Consider the following 21474-nt stretch of genomic DNA (forward strand, 5'->3'; position numbering starts at 1 on the left):
AACATCTAAAGCATACTGGGGCTTAAAAAAAAAGAAAGCTCATGGTTCATTTGGCATAACTGTGTAAATATCAGAGAATTCCATCAACATCTTGTCTATTTGACTACTGTTGAAAAAAATTTCACATATGCTTTATCACTATGCTATTTCACATTTACTTAAACTTCAGTGTTGTACCTTCAGGCTAACAGGATCTATTTTATTTCTTTTATATATGTAACACCATCTTTGATCTATGTCAAGCACAATGATGTGCTTCAATTTTTATTCTGAATGTTTTTTTAAACAATGACGCTTTAAAACTAAATTGCCAGTAACAGAACAAAAACGACATTGAAAAGACAATTTAAAACCAAAATGGAGAGTGAGGCATAGGGTTAGTACCGTAAGTGCCGTCATTGTCTACCAACTAGGCAATAACCAGGTTAAATGTCTATGATTGCTCATGCAACTAGACTGATATCACGTTACATCTGTGTTTTTACAGAAACTAGGGAAATGTTGCTACTTCCTTGACTTAGGGAAATTAGAATATGGGCTGAAAATAAGACAGGAGGTGTGATTTAAAAAGAAAGATATGTATACACCTGTACTCTGGCCTAAGCTAAAAGGGCCATAGGTGTCAAACATATGTAGGAGACAGTAGATGGTAAATGTGGATGCCATACAAGGTATTTTTGTTGTTGTTGTTTTAAACATCCACAAGGCTGCCTTCAGGAAGTTTTAGTTTTGAGACTTTTTCTTTGAAGGTTCAGATGGTTAGAAAAGTAGCTAACACTTTCTAGGCCTGCAGAAGATCTAAATAAATTCTTAGATACATTTTTTTCTATATAAAGTTATGTGAGCACGTATTTATAACAAGTTGATCTTTCTATAAAAAAGGTATATATGTGCACATATATACCTAAAAACTAATACAGTTACAAATCAGTTCAAAATTCTACCAACTAATTCTTTTACAACTGGTCCAGACCAGTGTTTGGGGAAAGTGGTCAATATAAGAAAAATAGAAAAATTCCATTCATACCAAATTTGGACATTCAGTTTTTAACAATCTCATCATAGTCACCACAGAAAACAAAGATGATATGTACACATATAACTAATTTATGTGTTATTGGCCAATGGTATTTAATTAAGTTTTAAAAAATTCATGACAACTTTAGATTATATTTCTCAAAAATGCCAAAAAGCATAATTTTCACTGCATCCCCTTTGACCATACACAATGCATGAATATTTTAGATTTTAAAATGTCCAAGCATATGTATAATAGCATTGCAGAAATTAATGAACAGTAAATTCCCAGTGAAATCACTGACTGATTTAAAATGGTTGGAGAGTTACCATAACGAATCCTCTGCCTAGGGACTTCCCTGATGGCACAGTGGTTAAGACTCTGCACTCCCAATGCAGGGGGCCGGGGTTCGATCCCTGGTCAGGAAACTAGCTCCCACACGCATGCCACAGCTTGCCTGCAAGCTGCAACAAAGGAGCCCACGTGCCACATATAAGACCCGGCACAACCAAATAAATAAATAGAATAAATAAATAATTATTAAAAAAAAAAAAAAAGAATCCTCTGCCTAGACTGCTAAAGCTGACTGGAGAAAAGTCTTATGAACACACTACATAGCACCATTACAAAATTATGGTTTCTGATGGCGGCTGGCCTTTCAAATCCACTCAGTATCATCATCTCCTTCATCCTTGATTCATACCATTCCCCATTCCTTTTTGCCCTTACTGTTCTAAATTTTACTTTTTTCATTAGCCTTCATGTTTTTCACCCATGAAGCAAGCATGAACTTCCTCAATCTTCCACCCTTTCACCCCTAAATGTATAATCCATGTGCTTCAAAGTTAATCAGGCCTGGCCTCCAATTCCAGCTCAACATTTACCAAATCTGTGACCCTAAGCTGATCTCTCTAGGCCCATTTCCTCATCTATAAAATGGGAATGTGGGAATGTGAAAACCTAATCACAGTGTGCTCAAAATGATTTATGAGAAAAGATTATGAAAAATGACCAACGCACTGTGTAAACATGGCAGATGTCTGTTAGTTCTTTCTTCGCTCCCACAATTTTACTCTTAATCCTTTCTGTTCTCTGCTCATTCCTCCTGGAAAATCCCTGCTTATTTCAAATAGCTTTAAGGTCACCTCCAGGTAAAACTTACGCCACCCATCTCCTCACTCAAGTAAAACTTTTTAGTGACCCCATGGTACTTAGCAGTTCTATTATAGTACATAGCACATTATTTAATAATGGCTTACCTATTTCAAACCCTTGCTAAAATGTGAGCTTCTGGAGGTAGGGACTGTTTACCTCTTTGGATTTCTGAAATCTAACAAAGTACCTAGTACATAGTAGGTTCTCAGAAGTTAATATAATGGGATGAAAATGATCTTAAGAAGCATCCCCACTATCCAGATGCCTTTTGGAACTTGAATTATTTGTGTACTGTATTGGTATCTGCTAGTGGATGGAATTATGATTGAAATGGGAAAATATAATGGAAAATGATAGTTAAATTTAATCAAGAAATTAACACATAATCATGTCTCAAAATATTCTGGACCAGGTATATATATCCAGAAGTCTCACAGAAGAAAAAGAAAATGAAGTTAAGGGCCTGTGCCAGGTAAATTTCATTACAAAAATGAAATGAATATAATTCACAGATCCATGTAGAAAAACATGATGGAGTAACTGAATTGTTAAACAAAGAAAAATAACAAAACTCCAAATAAAAAAAGTCAGACATTTTTTCAAGCAGCCATTTGGAGACTCTCCCATCTCTGAGTATTTCAAAGAGATAGACAATAAACAATAGAAATCAGAAAAATATACAACAGAGAGTGACATGTGCTATGAAGAAAATTAAGCAGCCAAAGAATTACGTGTGGGGACTTCCCTGGTGGCACAGTGGTTAAGAATCCACCTGCCAGGGCTTCCCTGGTGGCGCAGTGGTTGAGAGTCCGCCTGCCGATGCAGGGGACACGGGTTCGTGCCCCGGTCCGGGAGGATCCCACATGCCGCGGAGCGGCTGGGCCCGTGAGCCATGGCCGCTGAGCCTGCGTGTCCGGAGCCTGTGCTCCGCAACGGGAGAGGCCTCAACAGTGAGAGGCCCGCATACCGAAAAAAAAAAAAAAAAAAGAATCCACCTGCCAATGCAGGGGACACGGGTTCGAGCCCTGGTCGGGGAAGATCCCACGTGCTGTGGAGCAACTAAGCCCGTGCGCCACAACTACTAAAGACCGCGTGCCTAGAGCTCATGCTCTGCAACAAGAGAAGCCACCACAGTAAGAAGCCTGCACGCTGCAACGAAGAGTAGCCCCCGCTCGCTGCAACTAGAGAAAGCCCATGCGCAGCAACAAAGACCCAATGCAGCCAAAAATAAATAAATAAAAACAAATAAATAAATTAATTTTTCCAAAGCCAACATTTGTTGAGAGACCAGATGTGAGGTATAAAAGAAAGAGAAGATGATGAATGGATAAAGAAAGTGTGGTGCCTATGTACAGTGGAATATTATTCACCCATAAAAAGAAGGAAAGTCTAGCATTTGTGACAACATGGATGAACCTGGAGGACATTACACAAAGTGAAATAAAACCAGACACAGAAAGACAAATATTGATTGATCTCACATACATGTGGAATCTAAAAAAGTCAAAAAACTCATGGAAGCAGACAGTAGAACAGCAGTTAACAGAGGCTGGGGTGGGAGAAGTGGGGTGATGTGGGTCAAAGTTCCTGTAAGATGAGTAAGTTTTATACTTGAAATTTGCTAAGAGTAGTAGACCTAAGCTTTCTCACCGTATGTGTACATACATGTGCACACGTGTGTGCACGCACACACACACATATACACACAGAAGGTAACAATGTGAGGTGACCAATGTGTTAATTAGCTTGAATTATGGTGATCATTTCACAATGTATATGTCTATTAAATCGTGTTGTCCACCTTACATATATACAATCTTTATTTGTCAATTATACCTCAGTAAAGCTGGGGGGAAAGAATGTCAAGGTTACTGCCTTGCACAACTGGAAGAATGGAGTTGCCTTTTGCTGGGAGGAAAGTCTGTGAGAGGGAGTGGGGCAGAGGGAAGGGCTGTCATAAGCTTCTTCGGTCTTGCTTTTCTAAAAACATGCCACCCTCAGTGTGATAAGTGAAACTCAAGCAAAGCTGTACAGGAATTCCTAACACCTGGGGAAGAAACGGTCTCATCTACTAATGGAAAAGAAGAATGAGCAGGTTGTCTCAAAATACATCCTTTCTTTGTTATCTTGCAGTGGCTCAGTTCTCAAGGGTTAATCACAAGCAAATCACTTTCTGCTGAACTCAGTGTTTTATGCTGCCTTATTATTTGGTTCAATTTCTACAAAGAAAGCTCTTTGAATTTAAACAGCAAGTGGAAAGGAGAAAAAAAGGAAGAAACAAGAAAGACTGCTTGGCAAATCAGAATTTGAGAAAGAGAGGTAGTGCACATGCAGATCAAAAGAAGGAGAGCAAGGGAATTTATATTCCAGAAAAAGTGTCAGACATGATAAAATGACATTAGGAAGAGAATTTTTACAATTATCCTTCCCTAAAATTTTCAAGCTGGCATGAATGTCCCAGATTTTCATATCTAAATCCACCTGGCCCTTACCATTACTGTTCCATTGCCAAAAAAAAAATACACTTGAACTTCTCTCAAAGCACCAATTCTTTAATTAATTTAAGTGAAAATTTTAAATTAAGTAAAAAGAAAAAGCTATGTTAACTACATCTTACTTGCTTGACTTTAAAGTCACTTAATTTATTTTAAACCATAGGCAAGCATTAATATCTGCAGCATGACTAGAGAGTAAATAAAAGGGCAAAACAAAAACAAACTGCAACAGTAAAACAAAATCCAAAAGCAAACATAATAAGAAACAAAACTCTCAGGCTCAGAACAAATGAGTACTTCTCCACTCTAATAACAAAAAATTCTCCAAACTTAAATCCTTGCTGTAACTGATGATCTTACGAATATTAGCATTTACTCAGTGACCCACTGATACAAACCTTGTCTCTAATAACGCACGCAGCTTTCTTTGTTCACGTTAAATGTGACTAGTCAGAAAGTCCTGTCCCAACACCAACCTAGTCCTGGTCGCCTCAGAGAGTACCAGGAGTCCCTGGGTTCATCACAGGTTTGCCAAACCAGGCTGCACATTTGGCTTCAAGTTCTCAAACCCAAGGACACTGTGATGGTTCACTTTATGTGTCAGTTTGTCTAGCTCAGTCAATTAAACCTCAATCTAGGTGTTGCTGTGTTGGTATTTGGTACATGTGGCTAACATCTATAATCAGCTGACTTGATTAAGTAAAGCAGTTTATCTTTGATAGCATAGGTGTAACTCATCCAATCAGTTGAAAGGTCTTAAGAAAACTGAGATTTCCCTGAGGAAGCCTCAAGACTTAGCTGCTGTCTGAAAGTTGCCAGCCTGCAGGCCTGCCCTACAAATTTTAGACTTGCCAGCCCACACAACTGTGTAAGCCAATTCCTGGAAATAGACAAATAATACATTCTACTTAGTTCTGTTTCTTTGGAGAACCCTGGCTGATACATATTTCTACTGTGTTTCAGGACCAGAAAATAATGTTTTTAGGTATATCGCCCTAACTCATTCATTATTCACTAATTCAACATTTATTTAAACATTTAATCGGGGTACTTACTACAAACCAGGCACTGTACTAGGGGTAGAGATATGGATCAACAAGGTCACCTCACAAAGGTTACAAACTGATTCACAATCTCAAAACAAAACCTGCGAGTCCTCAAAAACTTACTAGTTTGCTTTTATATTTTATTTCTCCGTAAATTTATCTAATTTCTTTTAGAACTTACTAGATTTTTAGCCAGAAATATTTCTTAGGATAATAAAGGGATGGTTATTCTAGCTGTCAATGACTCTCAAAAGTTGACACATGACACACCCTCTCTTAGGACCAGATTTTAAATCAGATCATGGACCACAGATAAGATTCCCTCTAGGCTATTTGCAAAGGCACATGGTTGTAACCCCATCCCTTTTGTCATGTTACCTCATGATACCTCATCAATGTGCAGAGACACTGGAGTTAAGATCCACTGCTTTATACAGCTACACTGAGATAACCAATGTGCTGAGAATAATCTAGTGCACAGATTTTACTAATTAGTGTTAACACATTCCATCAAATTTGAAACAAGTATGCACTAAAAACTCTCTTTAAGGTGTATACGATTATAAAAATATAGTAATTGACTTTTTTTTTTAATTGGTAAAAACTTTCACTTTAACACTAGGTTTAACCTGAGGGCGAGATTCCATTTTTCTATCTTTATTACTATTTAGTAAGTCAGTGCTAGTAGGGCATAGTGGAAGTAAGACGCTGAAAGACGGTTTCAGCAGATATTTGATCAGAGGCTGCCAATGAGAAACTTGCGGGCCTCCCTGGTGGCGCAGTGGTTGAGAGTCCGCCTGCCGATGCAGGGGACACGGGTTCGTGTCCCGGTCTGGGAGGATCCCACATGCCGCGGAGCGGCTGGGCCCGTGAGCCATGGCCGCTGAGCCTGTGCGTCCGGAGCCTGTGCTCCGCAACGGGAGAGGCCACAACAGTGAGAGGCCCGCGTACAGCAAAAAAAAAAAAAAAAGAAACTTGCACTTACCCTTACATGTTTTCCCTGTGAGCTGGTCCCTACCTGTGTCTGGACCAGGTCACCTCCCAAAATAAGCTCTCCATCCTCTGAGGCTGCTGGCTCTGAGTAAGGGAGTTGGGGTATCTGAGTCATATCCCTACTACCCTCATTCAGTTGAGTCTAATATGTCTCCACCCTTCTGTTTCACCACTGTTCACATAAAGATAGTAAGCTGTGACAAAGCGAAAGAAAGGCATGGACATATATACACTACCAAACGTAAGGTAGATAGATAGTGGGAAGCAGCCGCATAGCACAGGGAGATCAGCTCGGTGCTTTGTGAACGCCTGGAGGGGTGGGACAGGGAGGGTGGGAGGGAGGGAGACGCAAGAGGGAAGGGATGAGGGAACAGATGTATATATATGACTGATTCACTTTGTTATAAAGCAGAAACTAATAAAAAAAAAAAAAGGATAGTATTATTGACCCCAGTCCCTAACACAGAAGGATGCCTGGTATATATATGGCTTCTCAGTTACTAAATAACAAAGAAAAATGGAATGACTCTAGATAGGCAGCAGGAACAAGTAAATTTCCAAATATGAAAGAAATCAATGCCAACAGTACCCTCTCCCCTATTCAAGTACTCCCACCTCTCTACATCCCAGTTTATTTGTCTATTGTAATTCCAGACCACAACTTCATAACTTGTCTCCTTTACTAAACTGTGAGCCTCTAGAGAGCAAGAAGCAGGCATTATTCATCTTTGTATTCCTAGAATACGTATGGGTTAAATAAAAGTTAGTGTTAATTGACTGGATGGATGAATGTGTGTGTAGATGGTTAGGTGGACAGGTGGCCAGTTGCTAAGTACTCTGCTTCTGGGTCATAGATGGCTTCTGAGAAGAGTCCAGATAAAACTGAAGGATAGGGTCAATGCTAGACCAAGAGGGAAAAGGGAGGATACAGGAGAGAACAAAGGTTAGAAGCTGGAAAACCTGAATTCTGATTGAGAATCTGCCCTTAACTCACGGTGACCTTAGGTTATTGCAATTGAACATATGTGTATGTTGGAGGGCAGGGATCATCTACAGAGTATGTTAAATATCTACAGAATATGTTAAATACAGACTAGACCAGTAACCTATGAAATATTTCAAACACAGAGCAGACAACTTGTAAAATATAAGGTCAACTTCCATCTATTTAACAATATGGAATCATCTCAAGATAATAACCCTAAGCAGACAGGCCAAAAAGGGGGAAGATTTTCAAAGCCAAATTCTAATTAGAAAATTAAACCAGAATGATACTGAAAGATGACTTCAGTGTTTGGAAGATATCTGTTAGGAAGTAAGAACTATGGCAAACTTTACATCCGTGCTCTGTGGCTGTTCATGCTACATGTGTCAAGTCTATCAGTGAAGCTTGTGAGACGTGTTCTTTGGCCTGAAGCTTCAGATATATCTGCTCTAAAAAGCTTGGTCTTCTGGGCAATTCAAGGTTCATTTAGTTCTAGGAGTTAGTTTCTTTAACTTGTTCGTCACTGCTATTTTATTCACTGGCCCTAAACTTCTCTCTTTCAAATTTAAGGATTTTCCTTAGTTCTATTATCTAAAATTTGGAGAAAAGGGACTTTTTTTTTTTTTTTTTTTTTTTGCGTTACGCGGGCCTCTCACTGCTGTGGCCTCTCCCCCTTGCGGAGCACAGGCTCCGGACGCACAGGCCCAGCGGCCATGGCTCACGGGTCCAGCCGCTCCACGGCATGTGGGATCCTCCCAGGACCGGGGCACGAACCCGTGTCCCCTGCATCGGCAGGCGGACTCTCAACCACTGCGCCACCAGGGAAGCCCGAAAAGGGACTTTTTTTACCTAACAGATATCCTTTATCATTTTGTTATTGTACTGACTTTTATTAAATTATTTTTGTCCAATAACTTCCTGAATTAAGAGTTCTACACTATTCCTGAATTAAGTTCTAAACTATTTTAGCCTACCTTCAAATGAGCCTTCCCTGCCTCTTTCCCCCTCACACAATCACACACTTCTCCCGCCAATTAATTTATATATTTTCTCTTTCAGGAAATGTTCCATTTCTATTTGACTTTTGAAAGGTGCAAACAGAAGTACACACAGTACTCTAGGAACAGACACATTATACTTTTATACAGAAAAGATATGTTTTTGGAATTCCGTGGTGGTCCAGTGGTTAGGACTCTGTGCTTCCACTGCAGGGGGCCCAGTTCGATCCCTGGTTGGGGAACTAAGATCCCCCCCGACACACACACACACACACACACAAAAGATATGTTTCTGTTTTATTTTCAATACTTTCCATAAGATGTCCAATGTTTTGTTGGCATTTTTAGAGCTGAAAGAAATGACAGAAAACATCTAGCCAAAACCCACTCCACTTCCTCCATTTTTATGGAGGAAGACACTGAGGTCCTGAATAGCCACATGCCTTGTCCAAGATGCAGCCATTGTTTTTTGTTTGTTTGTTTGTGTTTTGTTTTGTTTTTAATTTATTTATTTTTGGCTACGTTGGGTCTTCATTGTTGCACGCGGGCTTTCTCTAGTTGCGGCAAGTGGGGGCTACTCTTCGTTGCTGTGCATGGGCTCCAGTAGTTGTGGCGCGTGGGCTCAGTAGTTGTGGCTCACGGGCTTAGTTGCTCCGCAGCATGTGGGATCTTCCTGGACCAGGGCTCAAACCTGTGTCCCCTGCATTGGCAGGCGGATTCTTAACCACTGCGCCACCAGGGAAGCGCCACAGCAATTGTTATCAGTGTCTGCACTGGGACTGGAACACAGGTATCCTAATTCCAGACCAGAGCCTAGGTCTTCAAGCAACAATTTAATCTCCTACAGTCTTTTAATAGATTATAAAAATCATTCAGTTATCTTTCCAGTGTGAGCTCATACTCAATGAAACATCCCTAACTGACTTTAGTGCCCATTCACAAACCTTTTGCCTTGTACAACTTCTTCCTAGGTAGTTTGATAAATTATCCAGAGAAAATAGTGTCATTTAATTGTCTAATGTCAAGTCAGATCCTAGCACTGGTCCTTGATGTCCTCACTCCTTATATAATTCCCTATTTTTTTTTCACAAAATTTTACCTTCCCTCAATCTCCAACAAGAAGTTGTACATTCAAAACTCCTACATTTAATATAAAACTAACCAGTTTGTTAAGTATGAAAGTAGGATTACTAGTATCTCCTTCAACTTCTGGATGGGGCCACGTGGCAATCTGTCACACTCCAGTATAAAGGCCATTAATAATGAGAGGCATCCATTTAGCCAACAACTCAAAGCCTTACAATTGTCAAGGGAGTGGTTCAATGAACATTCTCAAACTGATGCTACAAATTCAAATTGGGACAATCTGTCTTGAAGGTAATTTCACCATAGGAATCAACAGCCTTAAACATATTCATGTCATTAGGCTCAGAAAATAATCAGAGAGGTGCATAAAAACTTTTATATGAGAATATGCATCACTGCATTATTTATAATATATAAAACTGGAAACAATTTGAATATCCAACAATAAGGGAATAATTAAATAAATTAAGGCACACTAAAATATGCATCCACAATTAAATAATATATTGAGGAATGTTTATAGACCACGTTAGAGAATAAAAGCAAGTTATACGACAGAATGTTCAGCATATACGCACACAGGAAAAAAATGGAATGCTATAAAACAAAACATTAACAGTAGTTATATATTCTTATTACCTACCTTTTATCACTAAAACAAAATCTTTGGATCACAGACTTTGGAATTCAAAGAAATATGGTTTGAATTGCTCTCTACATGTCAGCAACATAACCTTGGCTAAGTTACTTAACCTCTATACTAGAGCTTCCTCATCTGTAAAATGAGATAAACAATACCTACCTCCTTGGATTGCTATGAATTTTTAAAAATTAGGACATACATATACATCACCTAGTATTTTACATGTGGTAAACATTCAATAAATGGTACCTACTTCAATTACTATATGATATTATACAATTGTTTCTTTTAAAATCAGGGGAAAAAATAAAGGTAAAAAAAGAAAAGTTGTGGAAGATCCCACCAGTCAGAAGGGTTTAATAAATAACTTCTTAAGTCAGAAAACCCTCTGATCTGTCTACTTTAAAATAAACTTTAAAAACAAATTCTTCAACAGAAACAAATATACCTCATCTTTGGTATCTCCCTTTTAATCCTGCACTTAATTTTGCACCCTGATCATAAAAGTGATCTTGCTGTCTCCTCTCACTCCGCTATGTGATTGTGATTTTCATAAAATCTCTAAGAGTCAGGCAAAAACAAGCACAGGAGACTAATGTACTTTATAGAAAAAAAAAAGAACAAGAAAAAAAAAAAAGTGATCTTGCTGTGTCTCTAGCTAGCCTCCTCCCTATCATGTACTTTTTTTTAACATCTTTATTGGAGTATAATTGCTTTACAATGGTGTGTTAGTTTCTGCTATATAACAAAGTGAATGAGCTATACGTATACATATATCCCCATATCTCCTCCCTCTTGCATCCCCCTCGCACCCTCCCTATCCCACCCCTCCAAGTGGTCACAAAGCACCGAGCTGATCTCCCTGTGCTATGCGGCTGTTTCCCACTAGCTATCTATTTTACATTTGGTAGTGTATATATGTCCATGCCACTCTCTCATTTCATCCTATCTTACCCTTCCCCCTCCCCATGTCCTCAAGTCCATTCTTTATGTCTGCGTCTTTATTCCTGTCCTGCCACTAGGTTCATCAGAGCCAGTTTTTTTTTTTTAAGATTCCATATATATGTGTTAGCATGTGGTATTTTTCTCTTTCTGACTTACTTCACTCTGTATGACAGACTCTAGGTCCATCCACCTCACTACAAATAACTCAATTTCGTTTCTTTTTATGGCTGAGTAATATTCCATTGTATATATGTGTCACATCTCCTATCATGTACTCTTACAAGCTTTTACTATACTGACTTCGAAGTCCCTGGCAAGCACCCCTTAAACTCTCTCTTTCGGCTTACCTGCAACACCTTGTAATTTGGTTATTCTTCTTGCTTGGGAAATCATCCCACTTCCTGAAAGCTACTTTTACTCCCTTACAATAGGGTCTTTTACTTTAAGGCTGTAATTTCTTACAGTAGCAATGCTTATAGCTTAATTTCATTAAACAGTATTCTTTTCTTCCTTTCTGAGTTAAGGTGAAATAAAATTAACTCTGCTTTGAAGTTTAAGAATTTTTAAACAGGGCTTCCCTGGTGGCACGGTGGTTAAGAACCCGCCTGCCAACGCAGGGGACACGGGTTTGAGCCCTGGTCCGGGAAGATCCCACATGTCGTGGAGCAACTAAGCCCATGCACCACAACTACTGAGCCTGTGCTCTAGAGCCCGTGAGCCACAACTACTAAGCCTGCGTGCCACAACTACTGAAGCCTGCGTGCCTAGAGCCTGTGGTCTGCCACAAGAGAAGCCACCGCAGTGAGAAGCCCATGCACCACAAAGAAGAGGAGCCCCCGCTCGCCACAACTAGAGAAAGCCCACTCACAGCAACAAAGACCCAACACAGCCAAAAATAAATAAATGAAATAAATTTATTTAAAAAAACAGAATTTTAAAACATATCTTGAAGCTTCTGAAGACTATGAAAAGTACCACAAAAACCAAGACTGTATATCATTTCTTGGAGTTGAATCTCATCAATTTCTGATATCTAAATGATGGAGAAATAATATGGTACAGTATAAAAGTCAAGGACTTTTAGAGTCAGAATTGGTTTCACATCCTAGTCCTGCCACTTACTAGCTATATGACCTTAAGAAAGTTAATTAACCTCTTGGATCCTCAGTTTTCTTATATGTAAAATGGTGAAAAGTAACATCTAGCTTCATGGGTTATTATGAGAAGCGGGAGAATATAATACAGTGCCTGGTAAACAGCATTCACTAAATGTTAGTTCATTTCCTCCCTAACTATTTGTTTGCATATCATAAACTCAATACATTCATGCATATCATTAATTTTTACCTTATTTTTATATATTCAATGATTAAAATAAAAGATATTACTAATATTATGGGGGCAAGAGACAGGTATGAAACTTGTTACCTTATAAAAAGTTTAAAAGATTGGGAAGCACTGTTTGAGGACAAACAAACTCAGAAAAAAAATAAAGGTTATTAAAAAACAAAAATCATGAGAAGATCCCACATGGTCACAGCTTTTGTACTGGCCAAAAGTGATTTTATACTACAAGCACCTGAAACAATCCCCTACAAAATCTCAGTTAAGAAACCTTACCATATTGATCAAATATAGACAATAAACTTAGTGCTAGGAATAGATCCATTGACACAAAACTGAGAGTAAATGAGTCAATGATTCTAAACTGTTTCTGAATAGTAGAATATCACAAGCTTTCTAGCCTGGAAGAAAAGAACGAAATGGGTTACCCCAAATGGAAATATACAAATTAGGTATCATTTCATGGCACTTACTAAAACTTTTACTTAAAATTCTTTACCTCCAGCGAGCAACTAAGCCCATGGACCACAACTACTGAGCCTGCGCTCTAGAGCCTGCGTGCCACAACTACTGAAGCCCACGAACATAGAGCCCGTGCTCTGCAACGAGAAAGCCCACACACAGCAACAAAGACCTAATGCAACCAAAAATAAAAATTAATTAATTAATTTAAAAAAAAATTTACCAAAAGCACGTAACACCTTTAGAAATACTGTAAGTACTATGCAGTAATAAAGTTCTTGGTGAGTAAAACTTTAACATCATTCCAGCTAGGCTGTATGTCTATGGCTGCTTCTGCTTTACAACAGCAGAGTTTGGTAGTGTGACAGAAGCCATAAGGTCTGCAAACCTAAAATACTATTCAGCCCTTTACAAAAGAAGTTTGCTGCCCTCTGTCCTTGAGGGTGGCAATCCTGGCTCACTCATCTCCTCCCCACACACACCACATATATAGCTTCTATGTATTTGGTGTTAAAAAAAAATCTATTATACTGAATTGAATCGACAAACTTTAAAAACAGAGTTGGAGACTGCCTGTGTTATCAGAGGCATCAAGCAATAAAGTTACCAAAATTTGGAAAAGCACGTCAGAAGAAGTCAGAGCATCATGTGTACTCTGACTACACCTAATATTTAATACATGCTTACATTTTATGCCTCTCTTTACCATTAAAAAAAAAAACAGAGAGAGAATATCATTTATCTTAGTCATTTTTATTCCTTAAGGCCATCAGTTCATCATACTGTAAAACATGTCCTCTAATCCTCTGTTTTTCTTCCATCTAGTTGTTTCATTCCTTTGTTAATTTAATTATTCAGTGGATTTATAGCGCAGTAACCAAGGCTGGTACCATGCTGAGAACTGAGAGAACAAGGATCCTTAAAACTTGGTCCTTGCCTGTAAAGAATATCTAATTTTAGTTTAAAAGACATGTTTCAAAAAGGAGAAGAAGCACTATTTAAATAATGCCAGCAAATCAACAAGTGGGCCAAGTCAGGTATCTGTTACTACCCCTAGTTTCAAATATCCACCAGAAAAACACACACACACACAAACACACATTACTTTAAATGTTCCACCATCTTGAATCAAAGAATTTCTGAGAACTGGGAAAACAGCCCACTCCATCATAGCTGCTACTGCTGGGGGAAAAAAAAATGCATCAAAATTGTTTACAAATTCCCTAAGGCATTATATTCTTCCAAAACAGCAAAAGCAGTAAACAACCTTCTAGATAAATATGAACTGCCTGAAAGTGTTATAAAATGCTAAAACTTCTATCTTGAGACTGCAACATTTAAGTTTCAAGATAGACAGTAGTTGTACCAGAAGAAAATTTTTAAAAAAGAATAAATTCTGCATCAAAATGGTAGCTGTGATGGAGAAATATGGAGACTAGTCACTCAACAAACATTTGTTTAGCATTTATCTATAAATATACAAATACTTATTTAGCATCTATGACAGGCTCTGTGCTAAATTCTGGGCAGAGTAGTGAGCAAGACAGACACAGACTCTTCTCCCTTAGAAACTAACATAAGGAGAAATCCAACAGAAAAGGAATACATGCATCAATATGTTGAACCAAACACCCATGTTTATTAAGCCACTCAGTAGTAATAAAAGTTAATAGCTGTTCATTTAATAAACAATTAAGTAACTACCATGTATCGACTGCAATGCCAATCACAGAAGCAAGCATATAAGTTCTTGCCCTTAAGACTTCACAACCTAGGTGCTTATACATATATAAATAATTTTGATATATTATAAGAAATAATTTAATAAAAAACTGTATATGACTTTCTAAGGAAGTACTTAGGATAAAACGACTTTATTCTACTAGGGAAAGGGAACTCGAGTCAGGTAAGGCTTCACATCAGTAACCTGAGTCTTAAAAAATGAACAGCAGGGGCTTCCCTGGAGGCGCACTGGTTAGGAATCACTGCCTGCCAGTGCAGGGGACATGGGTTCGAGCTCTGGTCCGGGAGGATACCGCATGCCACAGAGCAGCTAGGCCTGTGCGCCACAGCTGCTGAGCTTGCGCTCTGGAGCCCGCGAGCCACAACTGCTGAGCCTGAGTGCCACAAGTACTGAGGCCCGCGCGCCTAGAGCCCGTGATCTGCAGCGAGAGAGGCCACCCAATGGGAGGCCCGTGCACCGCAAGGAGGAGTAGCCCCCCGCTCGCCACAGCTAAAAGAAAAGCCCGCGCGCGGCAACAGAGACCCAATGCAGCCAAAAATAAAAATAAATAAAGTAAATATATTAAAAAAAAAAAAAAAAAAAGAACAGCAGTTTGCCAGGCAACGAACTTCAGACAGAGGAGAAAACTACAGTAAGTAAAAGTCATAGCACAGGGTACAATACAGTCAAGGAGACGGAGAATGAGGCTGCGGAAGTCAGTCATTTAGGGGTCAGTTCGTGAACAGTCCTGTATATCACAGTGGCATATTTATACAATTTATGTAATTACCATGAGAAGTTTGGACCTTGGTAAATTTATAAAAAGGAACTTGGTAAATTAATTTAAAAAATTATAGTACCGGGCCTCCCTGGTGGCGCAGTGGTTGGGGGTCCGCCCGCCGATGCAAGGGACACGGGTTCGTGCCCTGGTCCGGGAGGATCCCACATGCCGCGGAGCGGCTGGGCCCGTGAGCCATGGCCGCTGAGCCTGCGGGTCTGGAGCCTGTGCTCCGCGACGGGCGAGGCCACAACAGTGAGAGGCCCGTGTACCACAAAAAAAAAAAAAAAAAAAAAAAAAAAAATTATAGTACCGTAACTAGGTGTGTAGTATAGAAAAATAACTGATGGCTGTGTGAAGTGTAAAAAGGATAAAGGACCAGAAGCAAAGAGACATGTTTTTAAAGGCTATTATCAATACAATAGGTCAGAGGAGAGATGCTAAAGACCAACAGAATAACAGTGAGAAGGGAGAAAGTGGAGTGTTGATGGCATTATTCAAGGTAGTGGATAGGCGAGAATCACCATGCATGGGGGGGGGGATATAATGAGCTACACTTCAGATAAGCTGAATTTTGTATTTTTATTTGTCTGACTCACCGGTCGACAACTGATAATTCTTATTAACTCCATTCTTCTCATTCCTTCCCATTCCGGAATAACATTTACTCATTCAACAATTTCTTTTTAAAGTGCTTACCACATAACAGGCACCTTTATAAATGTTGGAAATACACAGACAGCAAAGTCCCTCTTCAGGGAGCTTACATTTTAGCCTCCTCTTATGATAACAATGATAGGAACACTGTTTTACAGTGAAAGGAACAGTGAGGAAAGAATACGGCAAGGTTAAAAATATGGATATACAATACATAATCCATGTGATTTCTTCAAAGGTAAGCTTCAAGGTAAATATTTTAAATTCCAATTGCAATTGAAAAATAAAAGTGGTCTCTTTTTTTGGTAATGAATAAGCACTTGATAATTTACACGTTTGATAGGTTTTGATTTTCATGTATCAGGTTTGCTTACACTGAAACATATATGTGGCTAATTTTCTTATACGTTACATCATCCTAATACTACTAGGAGTTACACTCTTCAGCAAAGTACTGAAAATTGAAAGGCTACCAAGTCATACAAACTGAGTTTTGTTCAAACTGCTTTAAAAATTAATATTCTCCTCTTGACTTTAAAGTTTCTTTTCTACTTGTCCATGAGAAGCAGCTTTGCTAAAGCAAAGTCTGATCATGACTTGTGATTATTAAACAATTAATTGTAAGATAGTATTTTATTCAAAGTACTATGCAGGTATTTCCTCCTACCTTTTTACCTTTTAATCTCCCAAACAGGCTAATGAACCTGAATTCTTAATCCCTAAAGGAAAGCTTACATGAGACAGTTATTTAACATCTACAACTGCAGATATATATTTCAAAAACTTTAAAATAAATTGCATCTTTTTAAAAAATGGTATGAAAAATGTCTTCTTCAATTCCTTGACAAACATTTGATTTTCTACTATTTTCAATAAGATTAGCAAATACATCCCATACTTAGGTCATTTGTTCTTTGTTATCCTACACTTTGTCAACTTCCCATCACTTTCAGTACTTCTAAGTTTCCCCAAAGTTATTATTATCAACTCTCTTATGTTCCACCTCATCATTGGTCACTGCCTGGACCAGTGATTCCCTACAGAAGCAGAACAGACCCTTAGGGACCTTCTGAAAATTTGCAAGGACATTTTTTGGTTGTCACGATAAGCTGGATAGGAAGGAGGCTATTTAGTGGATGAGGACTATGGATCCTAGAAGTCCTAAAATATATGAGACAACACAGGAAAACAAACAACTGCCTGCATCCCTCAAGATTTTAAAAGACTCTACTGGACACTGAGTAGGTGAAAAGCCTATGTATGATCATCTTAGTCTAGGACTTTACTACATATAAAATATATCATTTTTGCACCATTTTAGTGAAGACTGAATTTTCCAGAATTGCAGCTATCATGTAAATTGAGGTAAGATTCCACTTTGTTTCATTCAAAATTTTACCAAAAATTGTTCACAACTTGGGAAAAATTAGTTTGTCGATGACAATGGCCCTTATGGTATTTGAACTGCCAATGTAATACATCTGAAATCAGCCTGCATTTATAGCCATCCCAATCACAATGATTTCTTTGCACTGGTGCAGTATGCCAGCAACTGATCAGTTCTTCATTGTGTCTTCTAATGTAATCATGCCTGAGTACTTATATATTTAAATAGTAGACACGTTATTTTCTAATAAAATACTTATTTTACCTTTATGCTTCAATTAGAGCAGTACACTGATTTTTTAAAATTATGCTTATGGGTATTTTTTATTGCCTATAAATCTTTAGGATATTACAGGAAACTTTAATATTTATTATAAAAAGGGGGCTCTGGGCTGGACAGGTTTAGAAGCACTGACCTACCCATGCCTTCACATGCCCAGACTACTAAAGATGTCTCCTAACTGATAGTTTGGATTCTATACACTCCCTTTTCCAAAGAAAAGTACCTACAGATGTAAAAAAATCACCAATATCATTTCTATCTTCAAAATACCACAGGGCTCCAATCGCCTTGCAAATCAGTCCAGTACTGAGATTTTTACAACTCTCCATAGAGAGATGAGTTCTGCCTAACCTAATATCTTATCCAGTTTACATCACAGACTGAACACTCTATTCAGAAAGCCTTATTTCTGGGAACTATCCTTAATATTTTGAAATATTTTGTAATAACCTATAAGGAAAAAGAACCTGGATATATATATATATATATATATATATATATATATATATATATCCGAATCACTCTGCTGTGCACCTTAAACCAACATAACATCGTAAATCAACTATACTTCAATTTAAAAAAAAGTTAAATAATAAAAAAAAAGAAAGAAAGCCTTATTTCTAAGGAGTCAGCAAGTCACAGTGGAAAGAGTGTTAGGATTTAGAACCCTAGGCCCACCACTTATTAGGAGAATGAACCCGGATGAGTTACCACTTTCTGAGTCTCCGTCTCCTCGTTTAAGTGACAACTGAAAAGGACCTTCCTCACAGGGCTGTGGTATGGAATGAATCAGACATAGCAGGAACTCAAAGAGTTTGCTACTTCAAACTTTTTATCTGTTTTGTTCATTTACTTCTTCCAAGGATGATACCTGACTGGTATCCAGCAGTGCTCAAGAAATGTCTGTTGAACAAAAGCGTATTGCTTTCTGAAACCTTTCCAGCCCACTGACTGTTCCAGAAATTTATCAGTTAAGTAACGATAACTGAGTGCTTACAAATTGAGTGCTTACTTGAAGTAAACACCCAGTCTCTGCTCTTAGGAAACAAAAAAAATGCTGGAAAATGACAGGTCAACATAAAAGATGTCACAAGACTGTGTATGACTAGTCAACGAACAGTATGGACAACAAGTGCTGTGCATCTAAGGGCAAGACATGTCACTGTTGGCTGGATCAACACGGAAGGTGGTGTGGAAAAGGGATAAAACAGACTTTCTCCAACTAATCCATTCTTCTCACACGTAGCCTGAGAGAACTTTACAATTGTCCAACAGGTCACTCCTCTGCTTAAAGCTCATCAAAATGGTACCTCAGGATACCCCAACCTGTTCACGTGATTTACCAGAAGCTTCCTATGTTCTGGCCCCCGTTTGGGAACAGCACAGATCAGTAAGGTGGCCCACTAACTACATGTGGCAACTAAGTATGTGAAATGTGTCTAGTCCGAACCGAGACGTCCTGTTAAGTGTAAAATACACACTGGATTTCAAGTACTTAGTACCAAAAAAAAAAAAGTAAAACATCTCATTAATAATGTTTACATTGGGACTTCCCTGGTGGTTCAGTGGTTACGAATCCGCCTGCCAATGCAGGGTACACGGGTTCGAGCCCTGGTCGGGGAAGATCCCACATGCCGAGGAGCAACTAAGCCCGTGAGCCACAACTACTGAGCCCGCGTGCCACAACTACTGAAGCCCACGCGCCTAGAGCCCGAGCTCTGCAACAAGAGAAGCCCGCGCACCGCAACGAAGCGTAGCCCCCGCTGGCGGCAGCTAGAGAAAGCCTGTGTGCAGCAACAAAGACCTAACGCGGCCAAAAATAAACAGATAAATTTATTTTTTAAAAAAATAATGTTTATATTGATTTCACGTCAAAATATCACTGTGGACATACTGGATTAAATAAAAATGCGCTGTTAAAATTAAACCCACGTATTTTTTTCACTTCTTAAATATGGCTACTGAAAATCTAAAAACACGTATGCGGCTCGCATTATGTTTCCACTGGACAGTTTCTTTTCCCAGCTCTACATTTCTGCCTGAAGAGACCCCTTACTATGCCTGCCTGGGCCCTGTTTACCTGGCCTACGACTCTGTAGATGATACTACTGGCGCCTGAAACGCTTTTTCCTCTTCACCGAGTCTGCCGCTACTCATTCTTCAGGCCTTAGTTTTACAACGATGGTTACAGCGCTTTCTCCTAGAAGCCTCCCCTGGCCTCACCCCCTAGCCCCGAAAGACTGGACTGGGGTCTCCTCCTACATGATGGGAACACCCATCCTACAGCACTTATCACACTGCATCTGCAATTGCCTGTTCTCTGGTCTGTCTTCCCGACAAGAATGAAAGCTCCTTGAGGGACCAGAGATTCTCCGAACACGCCTACTCGTCAACGCCGGGCACCGAGGAGCATCAGCTCTGAATAAATGAGGGGTGGGACAAAGATAGTGGATGAACACCGGGACGACCCCGGTTCGGAGGTAAGGTGAGGTGAGGCAGGGACTGGGCGGGGGAGGGGGGTGGTTTGGGGAGCGCTAGCAGGTAGGCTCGGGCAGCTTGGAGCGGGAGAACGGCAGGAGAGCCGGCAGACTCACCAGTCTCCGGTCAATGTCGGCGTCCGACCGCTTGGTCGGGGGCGGCGAGTACTCAGCGTAGCGAAGGCCCTCGCCGGCGGTGGCGACGCCGCCACGGGCAGCCATAGCAATGCGGCGCGGGGCACTCGGAACGCCCCGCTGCCTACGAGGCGGCCGCAGGGACAAACTAGTTAGGGCGGTCCTTTCGCGGGTTTTACCTATACCTCTCCCGCTGCGCTAGTGGAGGGCGGGGCCCCAGGGGATCTCGTTCTCACCCAGGCTCAGACCAACTTGTCCCCTCAAGCCAAAGGTCAGATCCTAGCTGGGGCCCCTAGGCTGTGGAGGAGTTTCTTCTTTGTTTCAGATTTACAGGCCTAAAGCCAACGTTGGGACTCGTGGGGCAAAGCGTGATGGGGCCTGTCTTCCTTCCCCTATACCGACCTGAGAGCCTGGGTTTAAGCCCTGCAGTCTGATGTGAGATCTGATGTTGGTTTCATCAGATGCCGGACCAGGAGAGACCCAGAGAGTCTAAGTGCAGTGCCGAAGTTCCCTGACGTTCCCTGAGACCCACACCAGACCTTTCTAAACCTGCCCTCCCACACACACCCCGCCCAACCACTGATCCCGCCATATGATTGGCTATATGTAAGATTGAAATTACAAAGAAACTTGTAACCTTCCACCCCACAAATGGTTTTGTACTGACTTGGATATAGAAAGACCCACTTCATTATTCGTTTTTTTTCTTTTTTGTTTATTTTATTTTTCTGATTTATTATTATTATTATTATTTTGCGGTACGCGGGCCTCTCACTATTGTGGCCTCTCCCATTGCGGAGCACAGGCTCCGGACGCGCAGGCTCAGCAGCCATGGCTCACGGGCCCAGCCGCTCTGCGGCATGTG

General features: G+C 39.9%; 1 protein-coding gene across 1 annotated transcript in view; it reads right to left on the reverse strand.

Moving 5' to 3' along the window:
- Nucleotides 1-20755, reverse strand: part of DNAJC15 (DnaJ heat shock protein family (Hsp40) member C15) — a 67076-nt gene extending 46321 nt beyond the window's left edge. The window contains exon 1 of the mRNA XM_082601907.1: nt 20592-20755. Coding sequence (XP_082458033.1) covers nt 20592-20696 — 105 coding nt within the window. The 5' untranslated portion in view covers nt 20697-20755. The remainder of the gene's footprint in view (nt 1-20591) is intronic.
- Between the last annotated feature and the right edge of the window lie 719 nt (nt 20756-21474).

The sequence above is a fragment of the Mesoplodon mirus genome, assembly GCF_964341445.2.
Source record: "Mesoplodon mirus genome assembly, chromosome: 17".
Classification (NCBI taxonomy): Eukaryota; Metazoa; Chordata; class Mammalia; order Artiodactyla; family Ziphiidae; genus Mesoplodon; species Mesoplodon mirus.